Source organism: Prinia subflava, chromosome 12, assembly GCF_021018805.1.
Source record: "Prinia subflava isolate CZ2003 ecotype Zambia chromosome 12, Cam_Psub_1.2, whole genome shotgun sequence".
Lineage (NCBI taxonomy): Eukaryota > Metazoa > Chordata > Aves > Passeriformes > Cisticolidae > Prinia > Prinia subflava.
Window position 1 is genome coordinate 6284051 of NC_086258.1, and position 16173 is coordinate 6300223.

General features: G+C 42.9%; 1 protein-coding gene across 2 annotated transcripts in view; it reads left to right on the top strand.

The window, feature by feature from the left end:
• The first annotated feature begins 3040 nt into the window (after nt 1-3040).
• Nucleotides 3041-16173, top strand: part of GPR107 (G protein-coupled receptor 107) — a 33035-nt gene continuing 19902 nt past the window's right edge. The window contains exons 1-11 of one of the 2 annotated variants that reach the window (XM_063408973.1): nt 3041-3227; nt 7741-7866; nt 8640-8690; nt 8908-8996; nt 9650-9816; nt 11526-11560; nt 11764-11820; nt 12604-12714; nt 14067-14200; nt 14820-14895; nt 15879-15952. In XM_063408973.1, the coding sequence (XP_063265043.1) occupies nt 3132-3227; nt 7741-7866; nt 8640-8690; nt 8908-8996; nt 9650-9816; nt 11526-11560; nt 11764-11820; nt 12604-12714; nt 14067-14200; nt 14820-14895; nt 15879-15952 (1016 nt within the window). In that variant the 5' untranslated portion in view covers nt 3041-3131. Of the gene's footprint in view, nt 3233-7740; nt 7867-8639; nt 8691-8907; nt 8997-9649; nt 9817-11525; nt 11561-11763; nt 11821-12603; nt 12715-14066; nt 14201-14819; nt 14896-15878; nt 15953-16173 lie in introns of both variants that reach the window. The other variant, XM_063408974.1, reaches the window with a different exon arrangement.

Consider the following 16173-nt stretch of genomic DNA (forward strand, 5'->3'; position numbering starts at 1 on the left):
CTTTGCCCTGTGTTTTAGGGGGTCCCAGTTCCAGCTCAGGCTGTAGATCCTGTTGATATGGAGCCGAGCTCACATCTGACCTTATCTGAGACCTGCCTTGTCCCTGTGGACCTGCCCAGCCATCAGCAGACCTTGGTTACCATCACCCAAACTGCAGATGGACTTCTCAATTCACCGTGCCCCTGTCTCATCGCTGTGAACTCAGCAGATCAACTCGATTTTAGCTACTTCCAGCTCTTCTCTCTTTTCTGAGGGACTCCGGGACTGGATCCTGACTGGCTCCTGCCCTGGGTCTGTGTTATCTTGCTCACCTCCCCACTCCACCCTGTACCCTGGCTCACAAAATATGATTAAAAAATGACAATCTGGTTCATTCTGTGCTGAGCTGTACCTGCAGACTGTTCCTCCATCACGATTTTCTGACACTGCTGGTCCCTTCCATCCAACCTCGATAGCTGTCCATGATACACTTAAACAAAACAAAACAAAAAATCAGTCTGAGAAGAGTTCTAATTATGTGTTTAATTACAATTAAGGAGTAAAGAAAAAAGATATCCAGGCTAAGAATAACTGCTTGTACTGGGAACAGCAGATTTATAGCAAAGTGATCTTGTGTGGAAGCTGCAATGAAACAAATTGATGTCACAATGAAAGTTATTGTTACAGCTTATTAATGACAGGCAGAAGCTGCTTTGTATCTTGATAGAGATGTAAATTTAAGTACAAACATCCTTTAACATATAAATTCTTAGAAAAATGCATAACCAAAGAAAGCAAATGTTATCAATCCTATTTTTGTTAATTTTGTACAGCTAATTGAGGAACTCATAGTTACTACAATATCCTAATAGTTGGTGAAGAAACATTAAAAAAAAAATAAAGATCCTCAGAAAATTTCCATTCTGTTGCATAAAAATCCTTGATTGCTACGAATCATCCTCAGACTAAGGATGATTATTCTTCTTAAGGAAGGTTCTGAAGGGAGCTCCTGAAGGAAGCACCCTCAGACTAAAAAAGGCTCTACAGCTGAACCAAATCCCAGAATTACAGGGGAATTTCTTGACCACTCAAGCAGTCAAAGTGTGCCTGATGCTTGTTAGTGGAACAAGGCACGGCAGCCTATGCTGCAGCTGTGGTTGCAAGCAGCTGTTTCTCAGGAACCAAAACTCCCCAGGTTTCCTGCACAGGGATTATAAAAATTACAATCTTAAAAAACCCCAACAAACAGATCCCCAGCAATCCCCCACCCCCGCCTAATTCCAAGGAAATATCTAACCGGAGTTTTTTAGAATAAATCATCCGATGTTTTTAGGTCCGTGGGTTTTTTCAACCTGTCTTTGTAGCTCCGTGCGGTGCAAGGGCTGATGCTGCCAGGACATCTAGTGGCACACATACGTACTGCCCAGAGAAAGAACATTACCAGATAAACAGATTTTTTTTTTTTCATGCTTCCAGATATTTCCTGGTACCAGTCCAGGTTTCTTTGGCTGTTGGTGAGATTTCCCTGTTTGTTTTTTATGCCTAAGAATATACAAGGAGGGGGAAATGAAATTGTGAGAAAAAATGTACAGGAACAACTGAATCATCTCTCTAAATAAAGATGGGACATACTACACAATCTTGATAAAATAAAGGTCAAGGTCATTGATTTTTCTCTTCCTTTTCACCCTCACTTGCCTGCTCCAGTCCTGTCCCTAGACAACAGAACATAGACATCTGTTACTCCACACACTGAAAGGGAAAATCAGAATGTCTGACTTTTGGGAGCTGAAAGCACAAGGCTCCTCATTGAAAAATTAGATTTATTGACATTGATGGCTTCCCATTGCACAGTGTTTCAAATTTATGTTTTTTACCAATGTGTCAACCAAAAAGCCATTTTCATTGCCCCTATTCACATTCACTTTGCTTCTTGTGTTACTCTCAACACATCATGGAAACCAGGCCCAATCTGCTTTTTGTTTTACTTGTAAATGTGACTACAACTGCTAGCTTAAATAGGTGTAAAATAATTTAAATAGGTGCAAAATAGTTTTAATAGGTGCCAAACTAATCCTGTAAAGAAGCAGAAACCCCACTGTTTGTTGCATATTTTTCTGGCCATATTCAAAATCAATACTTTAACCCTGGCTTTAAATAGAAAAGCAATTTTCCTGTTGTTTGGACTACCTGATGTTCAGACGTCTGCTGTTGCCATAGCTCCCAGGAAGAAGCTGGAACTTGCTGGTAGATCCACGGCTGAGCTGGAAACAACCACTTCACCCCTCCCTGTAAACAACCATCCCACATCTCCCTGTGGACGATGCTGCAGGGCTGAGGTAGGAAGACCTTCAGTCTTTTTTTGGGTTTTTTTTGGTGTCACCCCACAGAGGCTGGTCTGGGGGAGGCTCAGGGGGTTCCTTTTGGCCAGTGCTCCCCTGTGAGCCCCATGGCCATGGGGGGGACCCACCACCCAGGGGGGACCCCACTGCCAAGGGGGTCCCAGGGCTGAGGAGGGACCCACCACAGGGTCCCCCACTGAGGGGCCTGATCCAGCCCTGGGGGCCACCGTGGGGAGCAGCCTGTGGGCAGGGGAAACCCAGCAGAGCCCAGAAGGGCCTCAGGGGGAGAGAAAAGGGCGGGAAGCGCCATCCCCATGGGGAAAGGCTGAGGGAGCTGGGGCTGTTCAGCCTGGAGAAGGTTGTGTGGAGACCTCAGGGCACCTTCCAGGATCTGAAGGGGCTACTGAAGCAGGAGAGGGAGTCTTCAGCAGGAATTGGAGTGACAGGACAAGGGGAAGCGGGTTCAAACTGAAAGAGGGAAAATTCAGGCTAAGTGTTGGGAGGAAATTCTTCCCTGGGAGGGTGATGAGGCTCTGGCACAGGTCGTTCAGAGAAGATGTGGCTGCTCCCCGGGAAGTGCTCAAGACCGGGTTGGACGGGTTTTGGGGCACCCTGGTGTAGCGGAGGGGTCCCTGCCCAGGCAGGGGGTGGCACTGGCGGCGCCCTGAGCTCCCCCCCATCCCCAACCCCTCCATGACTCCCTGACAGGACCCGGCCCCGCCCACCGCGGTCACGTGACGCACCCCCGCCCGACACGTGACTCGCCTGACCCGGAAGTGGCGCGCGGGGGACGCTGACGCTGGAACAAAGATGGCGGCCCGCGGCGCCGGGGCCGTGCTGGGGCTGCTGCTGCTGCTGCTCCGCGCGGGCCCGGCCAGCGCCCGCGTCCATCACCTCACCCTCAAAGTAAGGTCTGCGCTGCCCCTGGCCCCGCTGGCTCGGCCTCCGGGTGCCCTGAGGGGAGCGGTGAGGCCGGCCCGGCCCTGCGCACCTCCCGCGGGCCGGGATTGGTCTCCCCATGTCTCTATCTTCGTTCTGCTGCGTGCCCCGAGCCTTCTTTCTCTTCGCTTCTCTCCGAGCTCTCCCCCTGCGCCTCGGGCCGCCCGGGCCCCGCCGTGCTGTGCTTTTGCCGTTATCCTCCCCCTCCCTCTGACCGCATCCCTAAAGTCCCGTCCCGCTTTTTCTGCCGCCTGTTTCTGAGTCGCGGGTGAAGCGTGTGGAGGGGGCTCAGAATTGCAGTAGTTTGGAGGTGTAACCGCTTCACGTTCCGTTGAAAGCGATGTGATAAGAGAGGGCCGAACGCGAGCTGAGGGAGAGGTTTTTGAGTGGATTTTGGTTGAGTTTCCTTTTAGCTGTGTTCTGCAGGGGCCTGCCTGTCCTGGCCGCTCCGAGGGTGTTTGGCTGCAGCTGCTTTGCACTAACCAAACATTTAGTAGAGGCTGAGGAAACTGCTGCTGACAGCTTTCTGTTTTGGTTCTGTAGGCTGTTGGGTGTGCTTTGAAGGAGTGCTGTGCCACCCTGTGATTATATTTGAGAAAAACTCGTTATTGGGGGCTGTTGACGGGAGGTGCTGGAGGTCAGGGTGAAGATGTGCTGTGCCTGCAGTGCTCTGTGTGGGGCAGAGGAGCCCTGCCCTGGCGGTGATGCCTTTGAACGCCTCTCTGTATCTCAGGGAAAGCTCTTTAAGTCTTCAGAATTTAAATTTTGTTTTGCTTGTCAACAAGATGCAATATTCTGCCAGTAGAATCATTGGAAGAAGCAATAAAGAGGTAACAAATGATTGGGCCCTGCATTGCTGTGCTGTTGGAGCAGTTTAGAGAGAATCCAGGACTTTGCAGGAATTCCACCTCAGGCTTTGGGATACAACGACTGCTGGAAGTGTTCATGTCTTACTTGTAGGAAATTTTCCAGACTATGCAGTTTTTTAAAGTGCAACCACGTGAATATTGTTGTACTTAAGGAGAAGTTGACTTTTCCCTGAAGCAGTAAATCAGGAGGCTTGTGCTGATTACATTATTATTGTGAAGAATTTGTGACAAACAGTTGGGTACTGAAGGATTTCTCCTGGGATGATTCTTTACCCTTAAGTAGAAAACTTCCCAATTTGCTTCAAGCAAGTGTTCTGAGCAGCAAATATCGTGGCTTTTAGTCCCTGTTAGAGGCTGCCTGGATCAATTACTAAATCCTGTTTGCTGTTTTTCCCCGTCAGAGTAGAGTATGGGTTTGGTTTTTATAAACATAAGCTTTATTGTTAGAGCCGTCTCTCCCTTCCTCCTTCATCCCCTCCTTTACAGCCTTTATGTAAACATCAGGCTCCAACAACTGAGTCCTTTTACAAAGAAAGCTCCTTTCTGGTGTTCCTGCCAGTCTCTCCTGCTTTGCTTTAGTGTGTCTTGACACTGAGCCAAGCTAAAGGCCACAGTTTTGTGGGAGTGTTTGATATTAAATTTCCTCAAACAAGCTGTTATTGCTTAATTCAGAATAGCTTAATTCTTGTGTCTTCATAATTACTGAGCTAATGTGAACCTTTTTTGTTGTCGGAAAAACAAGCCACAGTCTGGCAGCTTCCAGTTCTAAAAATAACGTTTCATCTTTATAAAAGTGAACAAGATAGTTTATTTTTTTGTGGTAGAGAAATTATTTGCTTGAATTTTCCAGAGAAGCTCTTCCTTAGTAGCAGTTGTTATCAGCTTCATTAGTTCAATGAGATGTGTAAAAAACCCCAAAACGCCTCAACTAACAAAACCTACCCCCCCCCAAAAAAGCTTATGAAAATTGGAGGTTATAGAAGACCAACAGAAATAATTTTCAGAGGATTCCTGAAGTAGCTGTGGTTGAAATGTTTCTCTTGGCCAAAAAGAAGGCCTTTGTCAGACATGGAATCATAGAGAAGATGCTGGTTTTCAATGGTTGCTTGTAAATACCTGTGGCTTTTTAGCTGATAGGCTTCAGAGTTCAATAGCTCAGGTTGAAAATACCTTTCACAATAATTCACTTAGTCTTACACAAATTATAGGCCTTGTTATTAGTCTCACCCAGATAATTAGATTCTTTCCAGGTACAGGTAAACACTCTCTGGTGGAATTTCCTGTGTACTGACGGTGTGATCCCAATTAGATTTAGGGTAAAATGGTGGAGAATATTTTTCTGCCCATTATGAGCTACAGGATCATGGTTTCCACTTCCCTGTAACCTTATTCAAGTATTGCAGGATCACTTCTTATCCTGCAGGAGTGGAGGAACTGGGCAAGATTTTTATGGAAGCAAGCTTGAGAACTTTGGGTGTTGGTTTGACTGTAGGCAGTTAGTGATGACTTCCAGATAATTTCTTCTCAGTAAGGCAGGCTTAATTTTAAATGCACCCTATATAAATTAAATTAATGTGTGTGTTAACAACTTGGATGCTGAAGTAGTCACTTGTATGGGTTCACACCTTTGTTGTAAACTTAAATATTTCTGGAGTCAGTAGTTGAGTGATTATAAATAAAAGCTGGCTTCTTTCAACCCCATTACTAAGCCAATGTCTTTAGGCTATCAATATGTGGAGCAATAGATGCTCTTGCTGTTGCTTGGTGGCAACTGGTGACAGTGTGTGTGTGGGATCATGTAAAGCTGAAGGATTTGTGAACTGAATCTGTAAACTCTAAGCACTCAAAGCTGAGATAAAACCAGGGAGGAAAGTGGTGTGTGTTGTATATTAATTATCTGCTGGTGGTGGGGAGCCTATCAGTAAATTAGCAGAGTAAATCACTTCAGTTGAACTGAAGAGCTCTTGAAAGTGTTCTAAATTAAGCAGCTGCCTCTGCTTGCATTTGGAAGGTACAAAACCTTGTGACTGGATGTCACCATGTCCCCCTAAGATTCACCCAAATTCCTCTCTGTCCACATGGGGTTAAACACATCTGATGTGCCCTGTAAAGAGCCAGGATGAATCTTCTGTGCTGCCAGGGAAGTTACGTGGAGTGCAATGTTAGAGGAGCCAGATGGGCTCTTGTTTCAAGTTCCATGGCCTAGAACCCGAAGACAGCAGAGCTCTCATCCTCTGTTAAACAGAGCATCTGCTGGAAGCCCTGTGTCACTCAGCTTTTTTTCTCTTCTGACCATTAAGGGAACCATCTGGTTATTTGCCAGGTTAACTTGATTCTATTAGGGTGATCTCATTACAGCTGGATTACAGGTTAGCTGTGTCAGGATTAGTGTCCTGCTGTTGCAGTGAGTGATATTTATGAGTCAGGAACATTTTGTGCAGACGTCAAAATCAATACTGGGGTAGAGGGAGAGAAAGAACTTTTTGTACTTGTACAATTCGTAGCTCAGTCTTCCAGGACTGTCTCCAGAACAGTTTGCCTTTAGCAGCTGATTTCTCTTTATAGAGTGTTCTACAATCTGATTATCTTTTCCTAGAAGAAGCAAGAGGAAGGGGTTTTTTTAGTGCCAACTTGGCAAATGTTTTAAATTCCGTTGTAAATTTGATTTCTGTTGCCTTGTTTCTGCTTTTCTTCCAATTAATGAGCCAGTAGCTTTGGGGGACCAGCTGCAGACATTGGATGTGACCTTTTGTCATCTGATGTGGCAGTTGTGTGTGACGTCAACTGCTTTTCATGTGAGGTCCTTCATGGCCTCCTTATATCAAAAAAAAATTAAAGCTCACTGTACTTGAGCCTTTATCAGCCGTGCAGGGCATGAGAAGAGATCAATTGCCGTGGTTTCCTTGCCAGACTGAGAGGAAGGAAATTATTCTACAGCTGAACTGGGAGTAGAGGAGGGAATTAGCATTTTCCTGCTAGAGAAGCTAACAGAAGTAATTCTGGTGTCAGTATTTATTCTGTTTTTATTTTTTTATTTATTTTATGCCAAAAATCATTTGGAGGTATGGGACTGCATACAAAACTTTATTTTCACACATGGTTTTCTGATGTATTAGTGTTTGTCTGTCCAAACACTGACCCTGCCTAACACAGATGACTGAGGGGATGACAATGCATTTGCTGAACACTTGGCCAACCCCCAGCTCTTGGTTAGCTAAGATCCCCAAAATTACGTATTTCCTCTTCAGTCTGTGGCAATGACAGTAGCCAGAATTCAAACAACATCTGTCTTGATGTGTCTCCAGTCACTTTGGGGGATTTTGCTATATTCTGTTTAATCAGTGATGCCAGATGTTTAAATTCTTCCAGAATTTTGCTTACATATTTCCCGGTAGCATAGCCAGGCAGAAACATGTCTGTTTAAAGTTCTTCAATTCAGGTTATTGGCAAAGTTGGTCCGTTCCAGTGAAATAGTTGGTTACATCTGAAGATACCCTAAAGAAATTTGGTGTTTGCATAATTAGATATTTTGCATGAATATTCAAGTTCTTCCCTTTTGCTGCAGCAGGTGACTCTGCATGTGTTCATGACCTTGCTTTCCTTTCTGACAGGATGATGTGAGGCAGAAAGTGCACCTGAACACCTTTGGCTTCTTCAAGGATGGTTTCATGAGAGTTCACGTCAGCAACCTTTCCCTGAAGCCAGCAGTGAGCTCTGAAGACATGGACAGTTTATCAGTGAGTTCCTTCCTGTGAAGCCTCCTGTGAAATTGCCCTTGCACTCCAATTGTCTGAGGTGTCAGATCCAAACTGGTGATGCTGTTGCTTTGCTCCTCAGCATGAGCCAGTTATGAGGATCTGTGTATGGAGATTTATCCCTGAGCACTCTCTATTTGCTTTAAGGAAGAACCTTTAACTTACTGGTCCTCTGCTGAACTCGATGCACACATCTATAACTTGCATTGAACATCAATTTCTAGCAGTCTTCTGAAGTGAGGTTTTTTTAACAGTGTTGCATTGCAATTCAGCTTGTGATCATTGTGTCAGTAGGTTTCCAGAACAGTGACAGTCTTATTTTTAACAGAACTCTAATATTACATGTTATATAGTAATAGCATGTTATTTTTAGGGGTTTTAATAGAGAGACTGAAATACTAAATTAGATGACAGACCTGGGTTCTTACTGTGCTGCACAATTTCACCTCTTCATTGTTATAAAAGTATTGAATGTTTTTGTCAAGCAAAGACGTGGAATAATACTGAAATAAGCTAAAATGTTCAGAGACAGAAGGTACTCCAGATTTCATTTGCCTTTGAATCATATGTTTTTTTCTTGGTGGATATGAATGAATTTATTACATTTGAATGTATTTTTCTGCTGAATTACTTGATGAGAAAAATACCTGGATTCTGTCTTAAATGTAGGTTAACTTACTTAGAAAGCAATGTCTTTGACTCTTTCAGTAGTGGTTTGGCTTCAATTTGACAGATTCTCCTCAATTGTCTCACAGGTGGGATTCAGTTTGGTTCGAACAAGGAATGATGGTTTCTCCACTTACCTGGTAAGAGAAGTGAACTTGCTTTTCTAAGCTGGGACATCTCATTACCTGACTCTGAAAATAGTTGGAAGAAATGAAAAAAAAGGTGGGGGGACTTTAGACAGGGGAGGATGTGAAGGATAATTTGGATTTACAACTTGCTGGACTAAGAATGTTAACATCTACCTGAAGGGAAACGTGTCCAGAGGGCACTTCAGAGGTGTTCTGTTCATGTTGCCAGGATGAAGAAGTGGATTATTGTATCCTGAAGAAGACTCCAGAGCCAGATGTCTCTGTCGTGATCTTGCTTCTGGAGATCCAAACTCAAGTGTGAGTAAAGACCATACAAGATGCTTGAAGTTACTTCTTTAGCTGAACATTATGTAACACTTGAGGGGTTTTTTAAGGGCTTGGAAAGCTGCTGTGCATGTAAATTGTTTATTTATTTTTTTTAAGGGTTTACAGGAGAGTTCAGGGGAGCTAAGTATAAAATGTCTGCAGTATAAAATGGTCCAAGGATTCTTCCTGCATATTGTAGGGGTAAAGGGACAGCAGGCAAAAACAACCTAACTTAATTGTGCTAAATGAGCTTAATGAGCTTTGATGTCTTGGGTCACTTTTGCGCTCAATATGCAATTTTATTGTTTGTCTTGAATTACCTTTTTTTATGGAAGTAAAAGACGTTCAAGTCTACATTGCTTTGTTTTGCAAGAGTTCATGTGTTGTAATGGAGTTTCTAGTGAGACTCTCCTTACCAAAGCTGAAGAAACTTAATTTTCTTCATCTGCTCTTGTATTTCTTGTAGGATGTAGCACAATGTTCAGTTCTGCTGTAAGTCATGATCTGGTTCTTGCCTGTTCTTTGTGGTACAAAAACCAAGTCAAGACAAGCTGATTTTCCTTTCTTGGGTGTATGGCTGTGACAGCCTCTTTAAAAATGTTGGTTTGCTTTCATTTTGTAATCAGACCTCTTTGTTTCTTTAGTGTGAAAGTACGGTTCCCTTCAGAAGCTGCTTCTTTGTTACCCAAAATATTATTTGTATCTGAGGAAAATGGTACTGCCTTAAATGCCAAGCAGCTAAAAAATTCTGAACCTAACAATGATTCTGGTAGAAATCCTCCAAAGACCAACGAAAATAAAGACGGCGAAGGTAAGCCAGCTAAACCTGACCTGTGTGTGTTCTCACTGCTGATTCCTCTTTGCTGTGCATCCAGCACTGAGTTGTGGTCACGTTCTGGGGTCCCCTGGGGCTAGAAGTTAATGTACATCCTCTGTAAACCTGAGCACAGAGCTGCCTTTGGGGCTGGAATCTCCTGCTCAGGGATTTGTGTTCACCAGTCCCGTTGATCCATCAGAGACAATGAGTGCTGGAGACCTTCAGTGCCTCTGAGGAGGGGTCAACAACTCGGTTGGCTTTTGTCTGGCAAAAATAAGGCTAAAGGGGGAATTTTATGGCCACCAACAACTAGGTGAAGGAAGGTTAGGAGGAGAATGATTTCAAGCAACTTTTAGTAGTGGCACACAAGGTCTGTTTCCCTTTATTAAGTCTTGGATGTCTCAGATGGGATGTTAGGACAGAAAATAAGTAAAATAAGATATCTTTCCTAAGTAGGTATTCCAGTATTGTAGTAGATCATTTGTGCAGTCCAATCTCCTATTTTGGAGTTTTAAATGCTTGATGAAGTAAAACCAGGGGCAACATGATACAGCTGACACCAGGTGTGCTTTGAGTCAGAAGTTGGATTTGTGCTCATGACTCCTTTCCAGCCAATGTTTGTACAAGTCTGTGTCTATCTAAAGACTTGAACTCCTATCACTTAGAAACTGTGGGGAGGGATGAGTAACTCTACCAGTAATTTTCTAGGAAGCACAAACCTTTATCTGGCTTCCAGACCAGCAGACAAAACAATTTTATAGTCTCAGCTCTAATAGGATTAGCTCATGTTATCCCTTCCTGGCCGAGTTTAGACTTCAGATCAGACTGATCAGACTGAGTCTGATCTGGAGTAGTCTGAGTCTGTCTTGGCCTGTCACATTCCCAGGCTTTGATACCATTCAAAAGCTTGGACAGCTGTTTTAATGAGCCAAGAACCAAGGATGGATGGCACTGGAAGTAATGGACTGGCAGCTATAGTTTAGCTTTCTCTGGTGTAAAAAGTGCAGCATGAGTGTGGACAGTGCACTGAGGTGTGGGAGCCAAAAGCAAAGCTCAAGTTTTGAACTTCTGCTTTCTGGTAGAAAGAGATGACCTTAGGTTTGAAAAGCTTCTTATAGGAGTAGAGTCAAACTGTGAGCTTGACTGAAGGCTCCTGTCACCTCAAGTTTAGAGGACGTGCTGATCTGGCAGGTCACCTATGCTTTTGTATTTTGTTTGTATTTTTACTGGGAGCTCAGTGGAAAGCTGTGAATTTATTCCTTCCTCATAGTTAATTAGGATTTCCATATGTTTGTCAGGCCATGTATTAATGCTCAGATTGAGATTTGTCAGTGAGATTAACAATACTCAGTCATAACATAAAAAGTCATAGCTGTAGCTTGCATCTGATTTAGGTCATCTGCCTCTGGTCACTCACACCAGAGGAAAAGATTTCTGGGGTAGACTTTTGTAGGAGGTCTAAGAGGAGAGAATCATATCCTGGCATTTGAGGATGCATTCAGAATGAATGCTGGCTGTGGGAAGAGTCCTCTGAGAGTAAGGAAAGACTGGGGAAAAAATCTGTGTTAATGATTAGCTGGGAAACTGCCACGCAGACAAGTGTAGGAAGATGTGAGTGAGGTATTGACAACGTGGTGGCTTCTCAGGATGTCTAAATGCAAACACTAATTAACATTAACTACCATCAATACTTTTGTCTCTAGGTAAGAAGTCCAAACGAAGTACAACATCCTCCCAGGTAAGAAATTATCTGGAGTTCTCTTTCAGAAAGAAGCTGGAGGGATATTCCACTATAATCATAGCAGAAAAGTGGAGAGTATTTGCTGCTGCTCTCAGCCTCCACTGTAAATATACAGAATGCAAGTTCAGTTGTCTGGTTCATGTTGCCAAATGTTTTAGTTAACTGCTTAAAATCTAAAAGGTCTCTTTTCCTTTTCCCAGAGCATGATAGAACAAGAACATCCTGTTCACAATGACAGAGGAACTTTTTCATTTCAGGTAGGGTGTCTGTCAGTGTCTGAACACAGTTCCTTCACTGTCCTACTTTGGAAAAGTTAAAGTCTGGGACATAGCTGTCTCTCTGATAGCAGGAGTTTGCCTGAAAATTTACTGAGCTAAGCATCAGTGATGGAAATCTTCCTTTATAAGTAGTGGGAGGTGCTTTTAAATTGGCTTTGTTGTGATGCTGTTCTAACTATCATAGTCTATGAGCCTCAGCATATTAAAGTTTACTGTGATACCAGTAGTGCAAATTGCTGATAACAAATAGCCATGACCTGACTGATGACTCAAGGGGAAGATCCTGTGTATGAAACCAGATTAGTGCTTTGTTTGGACACCCTGGTCCAGTTGTGATGGTTGGTTGCTATAAAACAAACACATTTTAAATTCTGTTATCTGACACAGATCTCATTTCCAGAGCTATCATAATTTGCATAGTTGGGGGAGGAACAGAAAAGCTGCAGGGCAAGTATAATAAAAATTTTATGCTTTGCCATGTTAAGTATTTGATACTCGTGGTTATCTTTTCTCTGTGGTGAGCTGAGTTAAGCACTGATACTTAACAGACTTAGATTACCAGAGAGCATAATCCTAGATAGGTGCAATGATTTTGCATCTGGAATTCTGCTGAAACTTCCAGATGTGCTGCTGTCCTCAGAACAGCCTGTTTGCTGACCTCAGATGACTGACTTCTTTCATGCTTCAGCAGAGATGACTTCCTACCAGGGCAACCCCGTTGTGAATGAGAGGAATGCTGACTTTTCTATTCCTCATTTTCAGTTCTTTTTCAACATCAGCTCGGATAAACAAGAAGGTCTCTACAGCCTGTATTTCCATAAGTGTGTTGGCAAGAAAGGGCCAGCTAACGATCAGCTGCTGTTTAGTCTTGATGTGAGTATGGCTTCTAAAGGATAATTAACTCGTTAGCTCAGGCTGCAACATCCAGCTCCAGCTTGTAACCAAGCACACACTGCACACGAGTGCACATATGGGGTGGGAAGTGATTCAGAGTTGTGTGCCAGTGGCATTTCTGAAAGAAGTGACTACTTTAAAAATGATTAAAATACTGGTTTTGCAGAAATGCCTGAAAATCTGAAGGCTGAATGTGGGCTGTGTTCAGTCCACGCAGTTGTGACCTGATGCTGTAACAAGATGGGGGCTACAACAGCTGCTTGTGTTTTGCTGCACTCAAAAGTCACTTTTCTCTTTACATGATTGCAGACATTAAGGCTGTGTCTGCAATGTAAATTGGTGGTATTTGAATTCAGTGTTTTTGCTTTTTCTGGCCTAATTACAGATATGTTTTTATGGTGTTAGATACAAATCCTAAAGGCAATATGTTCTAGCAAATGTCTCATCTCTTTTGACATACAAGGGTTTGGTCCTGTGTGGTTTTGGTCGTTATCAGAGCTTGAGCTTTCCTTTTTTCCCCTTCCCTGTGCTCATGCTGGTGTATAATGAGCTGGTCTGGTATAAATCCTCTCACTGACCAAGGTACCTCAGCTGCATCAGCCCCTGAACTGCTTTTCACATGTTTGTGTTAAACGTGTTTACACGTTTGTGTTAATGCTGCTGCAAGGGAACATGGAGGTGATAAAACTGAGCAGCCCTGACTTGACTCAGACTACTTCAGATCTGCTTCTGCAGTTGTGTGTTTAGAAGACCAGCATTCCTGAATTGCTGTGTGTCACTTTGACCCACTGAAGAAATTGGAAAGAAAAAAAAATCTGGATGATTGATCTACTGGAGTGTACTTGGAAATGCAGGACAGCTTCAGTACTTCAAACCAGACTTGATGCTTTATTTTGTTGAAGTCCTAGCACATATGACTAAGCCACTTAAGAGTATAAATAGGATGCTAAATAATGCTTCTGATTTCTCAGTCATACGAAAATAGGCTGTCAGTTCATTGTAGATATTGCTTCTGAATCAAAGGTGGGCAAATTGTGACATTTGGTAGAGAGAACAATTGTTCTTTGGGAAAATTACTTTGCCTTTCTGAATTATGTTGCATAAGTGAAGCATTGTTTTCCAAGGGGTTTATTCTTATGGGAATATTGCAAAATGTTTTGAGATTCTTGAGGAGAAGGGTAGGTTTTGTTTTTTTCTCTGAGACTCGTCGGTCACTTCAGAAAAGCTCATGTTCAGTGAGTGAATTTGATTGCAAAATGTAATTGTTAACTCAGTGCTTTAAGAAAATGGGTTTTTTTTAACTGTACACATAACACACCTTTAATATTCAGATAGATATTACGGAAAAGAATCCTGAAAGCTACCTCTCAGCAGGTGAAATCCCACTGCCAAAACTTTACATTTCCATGGCTCTCTTCTTTTTCCTGTCTGGGACTGTTTGGATCCACATCCTTCGTAAACGCAGGTAAGTTCAGGGTCTGTGATGAGTAGGGGCCTGCCTTGTTTTGTTTTTATTTTTCATCCCTCTTCTTGTAATGCCCAATTCACAGTCAGATTTGATCACTTAAAACTTCAAATCTGGCTCAGATTTGTATGTTTAATACACACAGTTGATATTTGAAAACTGCTTCAGTCAGTATTGTTATGCAGACTGTCATTCCTAAGTTACCAATTTCTGTAGTTGATGTCAAAAGGAGATGACTTTGAAAATAAATAGTGAGAAAAAATTGATCATTTTCTTCATTTGGGAAATGGCAACTTATGGCAGTAGAGAACCATAAATATCTTGATTGTGGTTTGAATTATGTTTAGCAAGTTTTCTAACAGTTCAGATATATATGTGGGATATTCTTATTAGTTAATTATTTCAATTATCCCAAGCAGTAAAAATCAGGGGTCTAGAGCATGAAGTTGAAATATTGCTGAGGATGTTGCAGAAACTTGGACTGCAGCATTTTACACTGATGGTCAGGTCAGCCTGGGAGTGACTGCTTGACACTTAGAGATCTTAAATATCCTTGGAAACTGAAATTTTTACTGCTGGCTTTTAAGTAATGCTCTTCTTTCTTTTTTTTTCTTCCCAGAAATGATGTGTTTAAGATCCACTGGCTCATGGCAGCCCTTCCTTTCACCAAATCATTGTCCTTAGTCTTCCACGCGGTGCGTACAACATCTCTGCCTGAAGTTGTTCTGCTAGGAAGCAGAACAAGGAATCCAGGATGTGCTGTTAGGGAAATCTGCTTTGGGGAGAGGACAGTGGGAGGGAGAACTGCTCTTAATACTGAAGCATGAGAACTGAACTGCAGCTCTTTGATGGAAGTATTTGTTTTCATCAGCAGATTCTGACTTAAAATACTATCGGGTTCATGGCCTGAAATGTTGAAGCAGCAAGGGTTGGGGGTTGAATTACTTCCACAAATTTTAATGTCTTGGCCTCTGCAGCGGGGCTGAAAGCTTGGGCTGTGCTGCTGCTTCAGCTCCAGGGCTTGCATTAAATATTAATCAATGAAAACCTTGATGAATGTTTGTAGAATTCAAGGGCAAGGAAGTATTATGGTATATGGCAACAGACCTCACCTTATCAGCTCTGAGACTTTCCATAGATAATGTCTCTATTGAATTATATTGACTTCCCCTTTCCACTGGAAATATCTCATGAACAAAGGTAATGGCAAGCATTTAATCCTTCAGTGTTTGTGCCAGCCATGATCTTCACCTCATGCCCATGGTGTTACACCTGCCATAAATATTTTTGGAGTCTTGTGAAATGAATCTGGCTTCCAGTGAAAATGAAACTAGCCAGCCTCCTGTCACCTAATGCAACTGAACCTGAAAAATGAATGAAAAAATAGGTTCCAACTGCAGTTGTTTCACTGCAGTTAAGCAGGGGAGTTGTGTGGGAAGGATGTAGATTGTGCAAGATACATCCACTAGCACTTAGGAGATAGAGCAAATGGAAATGATCTCATTGTTGCAAAACAAAAGTAGAATGTGTTGGGAGGAAGTGCTCTCTAAATGTGGCAGAGCTGGGTTTGTGCACGCTGACTGGAAAGCAAAACTGGCAGTGGATGTGGAGCAGGCCTGTTTTTAGAGGGTGAGGTGTCAAAGAGCAGCTTGTGACGTGCTGTATTTTCTGCTTCCAGATCGACTATCACTACATCTCTTCTCAGGGATTCCCCATTGAGGGCTGGGCTGTTGTTTATTACATCACTCACCTGTAAGTATGTCAGAGGATTGCTCTGATAGATTCAAATTGCCACTGGGGCTATCTCCCTCCTAAACAAACTGGGAAATCATTGTGTTCTCATGCAGACCACAGTACCAAACACTCAGCAATCAGCCCTGTGTGAAGGGGAAAGCTCCACTTACAGAGGGCAGCTGCAGAGAATTGGCACTTCTGTGTGTGGGGGAGTAACAAGATAACAAATGCTTTACTTT